The sequence below is a fragment of the Corvus brachyrhynchos genome, unplaced genomic scaffold (assembly GCF_000691975.1).
Source record: "Corvus brachyrhynchos isolate BGI_N302 unplaced genomic scaffold, ASM69197v1 scaffold103, whole genome shotgun sequence".
NCBI classification, from domain to species: Eukaryota; Metazoa; Chordata; class Aves; order Passeriformes; family Corvidae; genus Corvus; species Corvus brachyrhynchos.
Window position 1 is genome coordinate 3,781,634 of NW_008237436.1, and position 16,489 is coordinate 3,798,122.

Genomic DNA, 16,489 nt, shown 5'->3' on the forward strand with positions numbered 1-16,489 from the left:
CACACATGCAAACCACATTGGGTATTGTGGAAAATCTAAGCAAGGCATTGAAGTCTGAAACTTGACCTCCAGTTTAGGACACTGAGCTTGAAAACCCTGACTTCCAGAGATGTTAAATCTTTGTATTTAATTGGAGGAATGAATACGCATGAAAGTTGAAGCTAATGGTCAGAGCAGCACTGCATCCTCTTGGGAGCCCTCTGAATGTCAGGACACTCCAGAGACCTTGTACATCTTGTATGCTGCTTGAGTTCAGGCTGTCTGGAAATCTCCCCTAGCCTTGCCAGAGATTACATTTTTCAAAACCTTGCAAGGACAGAGGGTAGCTGCAAGCTACATGTAGTGGGGTCCATCTACTGCATCCAAATTTAAACCATATCTCAAGGGCAGAGTACCAGACAAAACACCTTGGGTAATTTATGTGCAGTGAAGAAACATACCTTGTGTACAGATTGAAGAATTTACTGCTCTAGTGATTAAAGTATTAGCAATCTAATAATAGAAGAATTGGTCCAGCTACAAAGATAATAACACTTATAATTCCAAGTATAAAGTTATGGCAAGTTTCCAGTAGTGGCACAGTTGGAATTGATACATATGTATTTCCTACTAGCTGGTCCTGGTGTTATTAATGCCCTTCCTGTGACTTCTGGGTTCAAAAATCAATAGTGCTAGTTTCCCTCAAGATGAAAAGAGGTGTAGAGGACCTTAAAGCAAGTCTTCACTTGAAATTCTCCACTAAGAAAAGTATGATGTTGCTGATGGAGGTATTTTCCTCCTTACTGTTGGGTCAGTTCGGGGTTATTTTTACACACTTCTTGCAATAGTCAGAGAATCACTGAATGGTTGAGGTAGGAAGGCACATCTGGAGGTCATCATGTCCAACCCAATTGCTCGAGCAAGGCCACCTATAGCCAGCTGCCTAGGACTATGTCCAGGTGGCTTTTGAGTATCCTCCGAGGATGAAACCTCTAGCAGCTCCCTGAGGAACATGTACCAGTGCTCAGTCACCCTTACAGGAAAAAAAAAAGTGTTTCATGATGTACTGATAGAGCCTTCTGTGTGTCAGTGTGTGTGCCCATTGCCTGTCACTGGGCACCACTGAGAACATCCTGGCTCTGCCCTCTTAGCACCCTCCCTTCAGATATTTATGCTCACAGATGATATTCCACCGATTCTCTTCCCAGGCTGAACAGTCACAGCTCTCTCAGCCCTTCTTCATCCCTCAGATGCTCCAGGCCCTTAATCATCTTTGTAGCCCTGTGCTGGACTCACTCCCGTAAATCTACATTTTCCTCTTACTGGGGAACCCATAACTGGACCCAGCACACCAGATGTGGCCTCACCAGTGCTCAGAAGAGGGGAAGAATCACCACCCTCAGGCTGCTGTCACCCCTCCTAGTGCAGCCCAGCATGCTGTCTGCCTTCCTTGGCAGAAGAGCACATGGCTCATGTTCATGTTGGTGTCCACCAGGCACCCACGTTGTTTTCTGCAAAGCTGCTTTGTAGTCTTTGGGCTCTTTCACTCTTCAACAATAGTGATTCAGTAGAAGATACATGACAGGAATATATAACAGAAATATATACCATGAATAGATACATATAGCTGCAGTGTCACTGAATACTTATTAATAATGTCTGTAGGTATTGGACTAGCAATAGTACATTGCAAAAATCACTTTATAACACATCCAGGGAGCAAGAAGTTTTCTAAATACCAGCTGGATTCAACATTTCCATTTTCAATGTGAGCTCAGCAGCTATTCCAGTCTTCAGGCCATTCTTTGGCCTTTCATAATACATGAAAATTTAGATGCTGCCTAGATTTCTTAGCTTGGGAACCCAAAGGCAGAAACTTGTAAAAGAGTCTGAGAGTCTGTTTTCAAAATTTGTCCCATAGTGACTCTAGGAGTCACCAGAAGTTTTGACATAGATCGCAAGGGATGGGATCGTTACCTCTTCTCTACCTATTTGATAATGTTCCTTCCACGCTAAAAATACTATATACCTTATATTAGAGTCCTTAAAGACTCACATTTTCCAGACCATTATCCAGACACGTTTTTCAGTGGCATAGAGTGCTCATGTATCAGAGCTCTGTTAATTCTCAAGTCAGCAGTTCTTGGCTTTTGAGTGACAGGCCAAATAGGTGGGAAGGGCAGCATGGTACGGAAGAATGGATGGGTGGTACTCTGTCCTCCAAGTCTATACGAAGCCAAGACTCATGGGGGCTGTCAGAAAGCAAGAAAAAGAATATAAATCCTAATGAGGAAGGAGGAGGATGTGTGTGTGTGTAAGTTCTTAATCACTTTAATCCATTAGCAATACCAGAGTATTTTTCTCAAGACTAAAGGGAGGAGAGCCTGATGTCCTTGTCAGCTCCCTACATATATATATATATATAATGCGAATTTTATCTATCTCATAAATTCTGTTAGTGGTTTCAACTGGATAAAGTATTCTCCTTGTTTCTTGTCATAAACTGCTGCAGCATTCTTTTGTGCAGCTGCCTCATTTCATCCTAATGCAGCTGCATTTCACCCAGGAATGAAGTGATCCCTATATATAACTTTCTCTTCAGTTTTTATAACCGTTTAAAGTGCCTCAAGATGAGATGTGGGTAGCAAGCTATTGTTTTATTAGTGCCATCACAAAGTGCTGCATTGTACAAATCAATTGTAAGCTAAGAAGAAAAGTGGCTTCGAAGTGATACTTGAAGATAGAGAGAGATTTTTTTGGATTAGGAGAGATTTAAAATCCTATTTCAGGAATTTGAAAGGAAGATGGCAAAAAATGGGAAGTAAGTGTGGTATGGAGTAAGGTTGTATAAACTGAGTGGGCATTTGGGACAGTGGGTAGCAGAGATGTCAGAGAAATTAGTGACTGAAAGTTAGTTTTAAGTGTTTAAGTGTTTAGTTTTTAAGTTTTAAGACTTCAGAGTAGAAGACATGGAAAGGAAAGGAGAAAAAGAAAACAGCAGTAAATAGGAATTATGATGATGATAAGAAGCAACCAAAAATCTCAAGAGTACACTCAAAGGAAGGCCTGAATCTCTTTTTATCACATAACTGGGCCATATAACATCGATGGAATTTTCAGCCTCGGTTGGTTCTGCTGAGCATCTTTGCAGTATTATTAATGTTATGTCTGAAACTTTCAAATGTTTAAACCACTTGGTGTCCAAATCTCATTGCATTCTTACGTTTAGATGCCTGATTGTGCTGTACACCCTGTTACCAGAAGGAGTTCCTTGGAAGTCTACATAATGCAAGAATTCCCCAGGGAGTTGATTTTATGCTAGACTTTTAGGAACAGTAATGGCTGCCTGGGAGGGTAGCTAAATGGTCTGAAGTGGGGGTCCCACAGATAGTTCTTACTCCTAAGGTCTTTATTGTGTCCGTGCATCCCTGCCGTCTTGGTGCGCTGGCTGCTTCAGTGGCCCCTGCGAGTCACCTCTCAGCTTACAGAGTGGAGTGTAGCACATTGCACAGAGGTCTCGCCTGCACTGCAAACTGTGATTGCCCTGTTGCTGTTTGCACAGCCACCTTCTTGTTATTTGCATGAGGAAACTCATTGTGTTGTACAGCTAGCTCTGATATCTAGATGTAAAAAATATTAATACAGACACTGTTCCCAGACCTGTGCTTGATGAACCCGCTATAAATCTCAGCTCTACCAGTTTTACCAGTATCCCATTAATTTGGGGAAGGAATTCAGCATAATCCTTTCACCCAAAGGGGACTTAACTTCCTAACTTCTTGCTGGAATAGCACACCTTTTTTCTGGGGAAATGTAGCCTTGCTGAAGATAAAAGGCTGACGAGAAGTCCCCAGCTGGGGTGTGCAGAATTTGGTTGTGGTAGAGAACAAAACAATTGTTGTAGTCATTGAAATAAACATTTTTTACAGTCCCAGACTATGTCTGAGTAAGAGAAATGTCAGTAGCTCAGAAGGAAAAGTTGTATAAGGGATCATCTAACCAGGAAAAAGCATTTTCATAGCAGTGGCTTTAGTTTGGTTTCATTTGTTCCATTCGGGAGAATTCTTTTCCAAATCTGTAGTGGTAGCAGCTAGTAGTCAGATAAGGTTCCAGCTCCAACCCCTCTCCTGATACCAGTGTCCTTTGGCGATTAATTTTATAGACTGTGTTTGAAAAAATCTTCTACCAGTTCAGATTGTCCTCCTTCTTCTTTATTCCTCCTTTTTCACTAATCTCCCTGTTCTTGTGCTGGGTGTAGAGTGAATAGTAGTTCCCAATTTCCTATTTTGTGTTACTCCAGATTTTATACCCTTTTGGCATAACCCTTCCTTTATTCATCTGCTCTCCAAGGTAAACAGTCACACTCTTTTAATCTCTCAGCATACAAAAATTATTTTTTTGTCATGTCCATAAACGATCAGGCTTCTCACTTTCACCCTCTCTAAGAAGTCAGAGCATGAATGGACATCATCTGACTGTTATTCACCAAGCATGAAGAATTACACATAAAGAAACTACTCATGAGTTTGAAAGATCTTTCTCTATTGACATTTAAATTATATTCAGCCACAGTAGTTTAAAAGGTCCATATTTTATTGTAATATTACTAGTACCACAATATTCCACAAAAGGTTAAGGACTATTAAAATAACACTTTGACAGTTTTATTTGTCCCTTCCTTGCAAAACATAACCTTGTCTCTAATAGTAATTATATGGCATGATATAAAACAATTCCAATGAAAATCCACTCTTGAAAACCTTATTATCGGGATTTATTGATGAATATGCACCATAGTGCAGTAAAACATATAAATTCATTGTATGCTTATGGTTTATTTTATTTATTATATATTTGTACTATAAATGGTAATTTTATGGCTGCATGGTACAACTGCTGTTGCCTTATTATTGGAATTATTCTGGAAAAGTCCTACAGAGTGGAAGGGAATGGGGTAAACCATTAGACCTCTACCTAAAAGCATGAAAGGTTACTGAAAATTGTATCTGTCTTTATTAAATTGCATGGGGCTTTTTCCTTGGGGAATATGACAAGTTTTTAATTTTTCCATGCTCTGCACCAACTGCTTGCACTAGTGAAGTGAGATGATAATACAGTAATTAAGGTATTAACCTGCTCCTTGCAAACCGTAGATCATGGAATCATAAATCATAGAATGGCTTTGGTTGAAGGGACCTTAAATATCATCTAGTTACAGCCCCCCCTGCAGTGGGCAGGGACACCTTTCAGTAGACCAGGTCGCTCACATGTGCGTGCTTGTTTTGCTGTGAATTTCCTGTGTGACTTGAAAACTCATCTTTTCTCATATTTAAAAATATATTCCTGTTCTTTCCAGTTTAGCACCTTTACACCCTCCTGTAATCTAATTTCTTAGCTCTGAAGAAGCTTTGCAAATGCCACTGAGTGGAAACCTATCAGCCTTTAGTGTTACATCATAGCTGAGGGATGGTAGAGTGATGCATTTAAGTATCAGAAATTTGGAGTTTAGATTGCCCAGACCAGATTTCAAAGAGTGATAGTAACTGAGGAGTGGCATAGCCCTATTTTAATGGCCAGATATGTGTCAGGCATTTAATTCCCACCAAACATTCCTCTAACCTGCTTATGTACTTCTGAAGTACTTTAAATCCCCATCTGTAAAATAAGGAGTTACATAGATAAGTATCCTAAAGAGTGTGAGATATAGGGCCAGGAAAGTAATGGCAGCCATTGCAGTATCTCAGACTAGGCTGCAAGAGGAAGCTGAAATATGCTAGAGCTGTTCTCCTACAGCTTCAGCCTGAATTGAACTTTCCTAAGGATCCCATCTTCCCTCATGAGCGCTCTTCTGGGAAGACATCAGGGCAGTGACATTACCTGTTGATGACTTGACAGGTTTATGGGATACAAGGGATGCCTCAGGACCTGTGAGACAAGGCTGTCTCAGTGTCTACAGCCGCCTTGAGCATGCCTCAGGTCTGACACCATCAGTGTTTCCTCCCCAGGAGTGTTCTCTGGTTTACCTTTCACAGAGGTCCTCAGCAATTCCTGAGAGTAAAAGGTGTTTTACAACCCTGGGTTCAGCTGAGCCTCCAAACTGACCCCAGAATACCAGGTAGATTTTGTTCTGGAAGATGCAGCACAAACTCATCCCTTGAAGGAAGGAATTAGACAAGGACCAGAAGTTGATATAACCTTTGGTTAGTAACACCAGACTAACCACCTGCTCACTGATGTGGCTCCACAGTAAAATGCACTCACTCCTTTCCAATTAATTGATTAATCATTTTCTCTAACACTCCCAGATATTTTATCTGAATCTAGTAAATTAGATTTAAGTGGTGAGCAATACAGGGGGAATACTAAAGTGAGCATTAATAGTGATTTGTTACAGAGAGATGAATAATAGAGGTTATCACATAAAGTTGACATAAACACAATAATAGATGGGGTAATTATGTACCTTATTTATTCTAGTTGCTAAATCTTTCACTGCATTGTGCAAAGGGACATCTGAATTTTAAATAAAAATGTAGTTAAAAAAAAAAAAGGGAGAAATACCAAAACAGAAGATAGAAGAGACAGGGACAATGGCCGAAAGGCAGAAATAAGATGAAATACTGATATCTAGACAGGAAAAGGGAAAGGACTATAGTAACTAGGTCTTAGCATTGATATTTGTAGATGGTGATAAGATTCCAAGCTAAAAAATTATTTACTGACATGATTTTCTCTTGACAGAGCACTTTTCTCCAAACAACTTTTTAGACAGTTCTCCTGTGCTCCTTCACCTGAGGAAGGACTGTTCTAGTGGTCTGACTTTCTTGGGCTTGTTAAAATGCAGCTAATGTAGATTACACAGGACCCTTAGAGGATCTGAGTCAGTTTGCTAATCCAACCACAGACCATTCCCAGTTTTGAGGGGGTTAGTTTTCGACCAGCTTAGGGGGCTGAGCTGGGTGTCTGAAGGGTTAGCTGGTGTGGCACAAAGGGAGGCAGGAGAAGCAGCCAGCTGGCGTTGGGCAGGCAGGGCAAGGCTGTCCCCTTCGGAGGCAGCTGGCTGCTAGACTGCTTTTTCTAGTGTTGGGAAGAAACAAAGCAGTTTGTGAAGAACCAGAGAAAGTGTTGGAAGGGCAGGAGAGATGGCAAACAACTGTCTCCATTTCAGCCCCAGAGCAGCCAGAGCCACCCACGTGGTTTGTGGGAGACAAGCTCAAACCTGTTTAATACTGGAGATGGACTCAAACCCAAGTCCCAGCTGTGCTCTGATTATCTGTCACATCTCCTGAGTGAACCTCTCTCCTCATTTTGCTCTAAATTATAACTCACTACTAGTAGAAAAATTAAATGGAAAAGAGAACTTTGTTTTCTTCCAAGCTTCAACTAGAAACTGAAAAAAACTCCTTAGAAGTCAAGTCCTGTGAGACATACTGATTGTTGTCAATATTTGGGGCTGAATTATTATCTAGCCTTAATAATTAATGATTGTTGTTAACTGCTGCCCAAGCAAGTGGAAAGCATTAGGCAAAATATCCCTAATTTTTTTTTCCAATAGCAGAACAGAACAGTAGTACATAAGGACAAACCCAGCAGAAGGTGTGCTGGGGCAAGCAGCCTTTTGGTCCTGCCAAGGGAGATGCTGCTTGTGGGTCAGTGGTAGCTCACATGCTTCTGGTAGGAGCTGGAGGAACTGTGCCTCCTGCCAGCCTTGAGCATGTCCTCTCTGAAATCACTCTTCTCAGCATGGCAGCCCTTCTCTGTGCTGTTGACAAACTGCCTTGGTGCCGCCTGTGAGCACATGTGGTTTTCCAGATCCTTCAGTGTTACATCAAGACAGTGCATCTGCTGCAGGCAGGATCAAACCCCTGTGTTAGCCTTGACATGGGAGCAGAACTGGGACAACACTGCCAAAAATATTTCTACAGCCCTTCATTGACACCTTCACTAGGGTCTTTTTGGTGCTGTACATCTCTTCCCAAAGAAGTCTTCACTGATGTTTCACGAGCAAGTAAGAAAAAGCAAATATTAGGATATGGGCACAGAAAGAGAAGCTTAAACTTAGCATCTCAAATTGTTTTTCAAACATTGCAGTATCCAGTAATAAAAGCATCTATATTGCATTCTGAACTATAACTTGGATTACATGCCCAGGGCAATATAGTAGAAATCACCTTTGATGTGTGCTGAGGAGTGAATCCTTTGTTGTGCCTTTTCACCTAAACTGTAGGAGGGACCAAGAGGGAAATGCCTGGAACAGGTGCCCTTAGCCAGTGGGAAAACACTTGTATGAGCAAAGCCTGTTTTGGGCTGTGCCAGCAGCATGTTGCACTTCTCTCCTCCTGCTGTCGTCTGAATAAGACCAAAAAGAGAGATATGGGAGGGAACTGGGCACTGATCTGTGTCTTGAGACCCGGTATCCTGGAAGCTTAGCAAATCTTACTCAAGGCCAAGGTAGTCATTGAGAAAATGAGAATACTCCACAGAGATGCCTTCATGGAGGAGATAGAGTTCAAGTTTTGAGGGCAGAAATTAATCAGTCAATGATATTTGACTGAATAAAGTGTGTTGCAAACAACGTCACCAAAAAAAAAAATAAATAAACAAAAAACCAAACACCCCACAGACCAAAAACACCACAAAAAAACCTAAAAACAAAACCCTAGAAAAGAGTGAGATCTGCTTTCTTTTTTATTCCCCATAATTACTCACCCATTGCAACCTGAGATTTTTTAGATCTTGTTTGGGCTGCAGGAATATTTCTCAGCAAGCTCCTCTGAGCAGCCAACTGCAAAAAAACATTGAAATATGATAAGCATGTAAGAGCATTAAATGGTAGCATTCTCCATCACCCACAGACTCTGTCAGTTGTGTTTCCAGGCCAGATGAAGCTAGAATGTACGTACAGCTGTTCTGAGTTGTAAAATACGTTTTGAAACAGGATTGATTCATGAGATTGAATTAAGCAAAAGAAAAAAAGTGTAAAGACTTGTCTTTTTTCCAAGCATTCAATAGAAATAGTCTAACTGGAATATAATAGAGATGTGCTTTCAGCACATAGATGTGCAGTAGCGAGAGTCACGTTTTATGTAAGCTGCTTAGTCTTTTGTGCAGTGTCAAGAACTAAATGTACTTTCATACTCCATTTTTTGGCCTTGACGTGGGCTAATGTCAAAGCAAATGAAGACCTGGTGGTAAATCCTTTTCAGCACTGCTAATGAGTGTGACCATTGTAGAGCTGTTCCTGGCTGTCTAATCATCTTTGGGAAATCAAGCTTTTGATACATAGACCTTGTATTCTGAATTTTGATTTCTGCTACAAACTTTTCTGGTCTGATTCATTATTTAGGGGATCAGGAAGGTATGCGGGTCACATCCTGCAGAATATACTCAAAGCAGATTTTATGGTGAGCTTCAGTGGGTAAAGTCATTAAGGGTATGATGAGTGTTCTGAACAGAATTACATGGGCAAAAGTTCACGCCAGCATCTCTTACCTATAAAAATGCACTTCAGTAGAAAACTGATTTACAACTGGAATTTTTTCACATGCAAGGCAGAATATGCAGAAGAGCAACTGAGCCTGATCATCTTCTTCCAGTTCCACTGCTTGCATTATAGTTAGGGTTTTGTATTATGGCTGTCTAGATTTTACAACCACAAATGTGCCAAAACCCTTGACTGGTTCACTCAGGTTGATTAATAAGCATCATAAAATGTCTACTTTCTTCAACACCTGCACACTCTGTTTCTTTGTGTTTTGCAAATGTAAGAGGTACAGATATGTGCTTTGACTTTGATCCTGTAAACCGGAACTGTTCAAGTGGTAGATCCTGCTGTAGGTTTGGACAGCAAAGCAGTTTCCCAGGTTTCCCCTGAAACCCACAATTGTGTGGATGAGCCTCTGTTTTCAGTTGTTCCTCCAGCTGGTCCAGGAGCAGCTGCACATGCAGGCAGTGCAGGAGCTGGGCAGAGCTGGACCCAGCATACTGCTTTCCAGAAAATGAACCCATGGAGCTCAATAAAAATAGAGATGCCCCTGCAATTGTCCCATCAGTATCATGACACCTGCACTAGGGTTTTCCTGGCAGAACTTTGCATGGATTTCACGTGGGATTCTCCTCGACATGAAATGTCAGAACAGAAGAGAAGGCAGTGTCTGCTCTCTGTCACCCCATTTTCACCCTGCTCCATCTTTACAAAACTTACCTTTGCGGGAGGGTAGATCACAGAATCACAAACCTGGCTGAGCAGCTTCTGCTGCAAGGAGATGGTTAACACTTCATCCCAGCCACCAAGTGGCTTTGTGCACTCCAGGGACCTGTGGAGACAGGCAGATTTCTTTAAGAGATTCTCTTCTGATGCTATAAAATGTGATTCAGAGTGATGGCAGTACTTTAAGCAGCAAATAGACACTACCAAATTTCTTTGTTATTTCTTTGTAATTAAAAGAACTTCTAATTCAAAATAACAAAGTGTGAACTTTTTTCTCTTTTCTCTTTTTGCTCAGAAATCGAAGCAAAGGAAGCATGTGACTGGTTACGTGCAGCTGGATTTCCCCAATATGCTCAGTTCTATGAGGGTAAGTAGGTCTTTCTCCTCTTTGTGCGGTTCTGAAAGTGCACTGGGCGCTTGCCAGGAGACCTTGCAGTTGGCCAGCTCCACATTTGACTGAGTTATGGCCATGGCTGGATGCTTCACAAAGCCTCAGCTGCTGGAGTCATACCAGTGCATAAAGAAAAGTAAGATTCTTACCCTCATAGCCTTGGGAAGTTAAAAAAAAAAAAAAAAAAAAAGAAAAAATGTTTTACTACAGAAGGATGTGAGCACGAGCTTTTAGCCATTTTTCATGTTAATAAAGAGGCTTGTTTTTAAAGTGATTGAAACTAGTTTTAGCATTTTTATATGTATAAATCAATAAGGGTATTAGACATAATGGTATGTTTCTGGTATTGTTTGCCTGAGGAAAACCAGAAATAGCTCACTGAAATACAAAGCCTCTTATTTTATGTGTGCAGCAGCTACTTTTGAAGAGTCTAATAATCTTAAATATAAGGGTTAATATTCTTCACAAGTAGAGTTGTCTTTATGCTGCATTTGTTAATTCTGCATTTATATTGCGCTGCAGTCCACATCACTGCAGTGTGACACAGGGTAGAAGAGGAGAGGAGAAGGGCAGAGGCTGTTTCTACACACCTTCCGGCTCGCTGTCGGACCCCCTGCCATAGTTGACCGACAGCGCGCTAAGGGCAGAGGTCACCTGCCTGGGGACAACTGACAATCCCAGTCTCCCATCTTCCTCAGCTGCCTCCTCCTTGTCAGATTCTGCAGGGAAAGAAAAGGCAAGAGGGTCCCAACAATCCTGCATGCCAACAGCCAGCCTTGCTGCTACATCCCCGTCTCAGCACCACGTACACCTGGTGTTGGGCACCATTGCTCAATGCTGTGGACTGATAGAAAACCCCCCGCATTTGTCTACCTTCTACAGACAGGTGGTGGCAAACTGGTGCCTCTACTGGTTTATAGTCCTGCCAGCAAAGCTACAGAAACAAAAAGTTTCCTGAACACAAGCTTGAGCTTTCTGCTTCCTTCTTTGCATACCAAATATAATTATAGGTTTTGTTACCAAGTGTAGGTAAAGAGAAAGAGAGAATTTCGTGGTATGTTTTGAAGTCTTGCTGGATTTAGTCCTGAGAAGATGGAGGAGAAGGATTTAGAAGCCAATCAGGGGGAATTAAAAAAAAAAAAAAAAAAAAAAGGGACATAGTTTGTGCAAACCTCAATGGTTAACAAAAACAACTACAAAATATCCAAAAACATGAGTCTAATTTTTAGAAACTTTTTGTTTAAATTTTAGAAACCGTGTCTGAAATAAGATTAGAACACTAGAAGTTATTGAAAATTTCAGTCACACCAAAAGTAAGATTGAAAACTCTGCAGTTACCAAAAGTGAATAATCTGAGTTGCACTTCACATTTGCAAAGTAAGAAAAGCTGATATTTCAGTGCTAACTCAATGCAAATGGTGGTGTCCCCTTCCTGGGTGTAAAGTTCGTGCCCAGAGAAGCAGTGTGCCTGAGACAGGGCAAGTGGTTGTACTGCTGCTGTGTTCAGGAGTAGTTTGGGGACTGGAGCTGGGTTTTTCCTGCTCTCCCCAGCTCAATGCTGAGGGAGACTGCGGCTAAGCCTCGTTCTTCCCGAACTGCATGGTCTCCCTGCCGGAGACACGGAGCCAGCTCAGGCCCGCTCAGGCTTATTAGCCAAAAGGCAGCTCTGCCAAGCACCTCTGGATACCTTCCAGGGTCAGCATGAGGCTGGAGGCAGCACAGATCCACGCATGGAATGGGGGCCAAGGAGCCTCATGGGTCAGAGCCAAGTCTGCAGGGAGTCAGCCCGGACACCATCCCTCCCCTCGTGTGGGGCTGAGGATGGCAGGGAGCAGGATGCTGAGGACACCCCCATGGCCAACTGAGGTCCACCAGGACTCAGGTCCTGGGTCCTGTTGGGCTGCTCGGGTTCCTGGGGACAGGAGCACCATTCAGAGATGCTCAGGTGGCTCCACAGGAGGCAGGCAGACTCTATTAAATCCAGCAAGGAACTAAGACTAATAAGCCTGCCAAACCAAAACTGACACAAATGTGTATCTACCACAGTCCTTGGGTAGCCAGTAGTACTTCTGTGTCTGCCTTGTATTCGGAGTATCAGATACTGACTCCCAGAGAAAGGAGCATCTGCTGCCTGCTTAACTCTAAGGGATATTCTCTCCAAAAAAAAAACCTGTGCTGGACTCCAGCAGTTCCCGTGCAGTCAATATGTGCTCTAGACAGTCTGTGTCTCTGAAAACAAGGTGCTTTTCACAGGCATCTATTATGTCAGTGTTCAGCAGTAGTGTCTGAAAATGCTGGCTGAAGTTCCTGCATCCAGCATCCTGCTGAGGTACCTAAGCATGGCAGAGCAGTCTGGAGAGCAGCCACAGCTCTGGAACCTGTCCCACCATTACATGTCACTTTTCATTACAAATGTCAGCTTCTAGCATGCTATTCTGGCTTTTTAGCTAATATTGGGGATTATAATTCAGTTTGGGGGTTTTTTTGTCTGTTATTTGAGTAACCCTCTGTCTGAAATCATTGCTATTTGGATCGGTTTTAAAAGCAAAAAGCATAGAACATTTCTGGGGCTTGGGCAAAGTCTGTCTAGCAAATGACTATTAAGTCACTGTAATGAGAAAGGAAAACCTCATTGCTCATGTAGATAAAGTAAGTGTGGTGGTAATTCCCTGATCTCATTCACTTGTGCAAGGTGCTAGAATGAACAGCTAACAATTGAGTATTTTTTTAAAGCCAAAATGAAATAATTTTGCTCTCACTCTAATGCACTGGACATTCAGCTATACCTTTAACAGAAAATAAAAATAAATAAGGTGTCTGAAAAGGTCACAGATACAGCTGGAAGGGAACCAGAGCTGAGTGAAATTGGTCATACTAGATTTCAGTGAGCAAGCACATGCAAAGCAATTTAGATGTAGACAATGTATTTTCATTTGAGTAGCAAGCAGTCATCTTAATATTGTGTCTCCTTTTACAGACTCCCAGTTTCCCATTGACATTGCTGCAGTAAAGAAAGATCATGATTTTCTTGACAAGGACCTTGTAGAACCTCTTTGCAGGTAAATAACACTCAAAGTTTCTTTTCTGATAATTTCAAAGCATGAGCTGATTTTTAACTGTTAGCATAGCAGCAGTAGAGATGTTTGCTTGTCCAGGTCAATTAAGTGATGAGATCCGTAATGCCACCATTCTGAGTTAATTTCTCTTACAGAAAATGCTGCAGTAGGATACCCACTACACTCACAGAAAGCATCACATGATTTGGGAAGACCCAAATCCAAAGGATTTTAAGAACTTTTAAGTTTTTAAGAACTATCAGTAGTGCAAGAAAACCCTGAATAAATGGGAGTCACATTTAAGTTGCACATTAATAACTCTTATGTCTAAGTCCAACAGAAAAGATGAAACTTCAATGCATAGAGTTCAGCAAGCCCTTTTCTCTGGCAGCAGACATGGTTTTCATGCTGCTGTGATTCCCTTGGTACTCTCTTTTGGCACCAGTAACAGAAGTGGGACCAGACCCAATACTACAGATCCCCCAGTACTACAGCTGCTGCAGCTGATCACTGCTTTGCCCCTCCCAGCAGTCCTGTGTTTGCTGTTTATCTTGCTTTTTATACTCTGTGATGAATATACCATATTGCATTGCTCAAGTCCTATCCCCCAGGACTCAAGACACAGCAATTCTGTGGCAGTTTTGTAAAACCACATTGCAGAGACATTGTTCCCCTCTTCTTTCCCCTGTGCTCAGCTCGAGCCGGGTTCTGCTCCTCTGCTCTTCAAGTCAGGACAAAGGAGCATCTGGCCCTTAACCAAGCTGACTTTATTACATGTTATGGAAACTTTCACAACACTGACATCAAGATAATTGGACAAGACTCTCTTTCCCCTTCTGCAACTGTGCCTAAAGTCATCAGAGATGGCTTTAGGAGATGCTGTTCCACATCATACTGTGCATTGCAAGGATTAATGAGTCTGTGATGGAGGAATGCAGAGAAAGTTTCTGAGAATCACCAAAAATAGGGCTGGTTCTTGTGCAGCTCTCCATCCCAGCTATGCCCTCCTTCCTGGTGGATCCAGGTGGTTTCTGGGCACAGCTGTCAGATTGCTTTCCCAAAACTCCCCTGCTGGAAGTGAGACGTATTGCTTCTCATGCTGTCTATTATGGCTATGCAAATATTCTCTTTCTCTGTGTAGTAGCCTTTGTGTCTGAAGACAAATCAGTAGGAAAGACTTGGATCCTCCAGTGATCACTCTCACAAATGCCAGAGAAGAGAATAACTGCAGACTTGATCCACTGCTGTTTTGTGCTGCTTGGTGAGAGCACATTGCTATGCCCTGAGAAACCCTCTTCCCACACATATGTACATCCCCCTGCCTCAGTCTGGCATGATGGAAGACATACTTTCTTGTAGTTTGGGAACTGGAGAGTGATAGAGAACAGGAGATTGAAATCTCTTCCCCTCTGCCCTTTACCACAAAGTTGAAGGACCAATAAAAAATGCAAGTATGATGTCTGTTCCTGTTGCTTTCTTGTGAGAGCAAACAGTGAGATGTAGTCATTTCATAGCTCTGTGACTCTCTCTAATCATTTTTCTCTGGAGCAACTGGCAATGGTGGTGCTACAGTCACGGTCACCAGGCATCCAACACCTACACAGCTAAAAATGGGAACAGCTCATCTCTTGCTCTTCCAGCCTCTCTGTAGACTCACGGATACACCTACAGTTACACTGTGTTGATATATTCATGAGGATTATTTTGCAAGCTGAGAAGCTAGAGACTTGGTTGGGTTGGGGTTTTCTTCTCTTTCATTGAAATATGAGGGTTTGGAAAATTAACTAGCAGCTGGATACATGCACTCAGGGGGAAAAAAATGCCTTACATTAGCCTAAATCAAGGGATACTGATGAGACTTATAGAAAAAAACATAGACACAGGTATTTCCACTCTTTAAAGATTAATGGGTTTATTAATAACTTTTTCTGTAATTATTTTACTCAGAAGGAAGACAATACGTCTAGTTGAATTTTTGTTGGGAGTTGTTAAACAGCTTAGATATAAAAAAAGGAATAGCTCCTCATAATAATATAAGTATTATGTACAGGTTATGTTTTCAGATTGCAGACATTCAGTTTGATGTAATTGAGCAGCTTCAAACCCTTTGCTGAAAGCGACCCGTAAAAAGCCCTTGTTCCAAATGCCAAGATTCAGATTCATCAGAAACAATGAACAGTGTCAGCTGCTGCCCCCAGTACCAGCTTTGTTACTCTATGAGCTATCAAACCAGCATCTTCCAAGTTTTCCAGTGCATTGGAAATCCTCACAGCTCAGCTGACCACTGTGGCCAGTTCTCTGCCCTTCCTTAGCTCTGCAGTGGTGTTACTGCAAGGTGCATGCTAACGTACCATATGAGAGCTGCAGGCTGCAGTGCACTTCGAGGAAAGAGAAGAAGGCTGGTTATTATTTCTGTGTGCAGATTCCCAGGTTGGCAGTCAGACTTCCATTCTTCAGACATTCAAGGCTGCCCTCAAAGCTAGGCATGACCAAGCCATCACACTGACTAATAGTGCATTCAGCCCATAGTACTGAACAAAATGGGCTTCTCTTTTTCCTTTTGGAAGAGAATTTTAAAGCTGAAATGCCAGCATGGATAATCAGTTTGAGCAGTTTTAGCTCTGAATAGTAATAGCATAAACACTGAATTTCTCTGCTCTTGTGGGTTGAAACCAGACTCTCAATCTCATTTTATAATCAGTTTTCTCATGGCACTGCATTATACCAGACAACGTGAGGCACAAATGAGGAAGAACCTTGTTTTAAGGCAGCTGGTAGTATTTTAGTCAGAAAGTCTAGGACTCCCTATGGTAAAAGATTTCTGTGCCCTTTTTGAGATATTCTAACATTCCT

At 41.9% G+C, this 16,489-nt stretch overlaps 1 protein-coding gene across 9 annotated transcripts in view; it reads left to right on the forward strand.

The window, feature by feature from the left end:
• Positions 1 to 16,489, forward strand: part of STARD13 (StAR related lipid transfer domain containing 13) — a 329,105-nt gene that overhangs the window by 280,065 nt on the left and 32,551 nt on the right. For all 9 annotated transcript variants that reach the window (XM_017731330.1, XM_017731328.1, XM_017731329.1 and 6 more), the window contains 2 exons: positions 10,485 to 10,556; positions 13,558 to 13,639. In XM_017731330.1, coding sequence (XP_017586819.1) covers positions 10,485 to 10,556; positions 13,558 to 13,639 — 154 coding nt within the window. The remainder of the gene's footprint in view (positions 1 to 10,484; positions 10,557 to 13,557; positions 13,640 to 16,489) is intronic.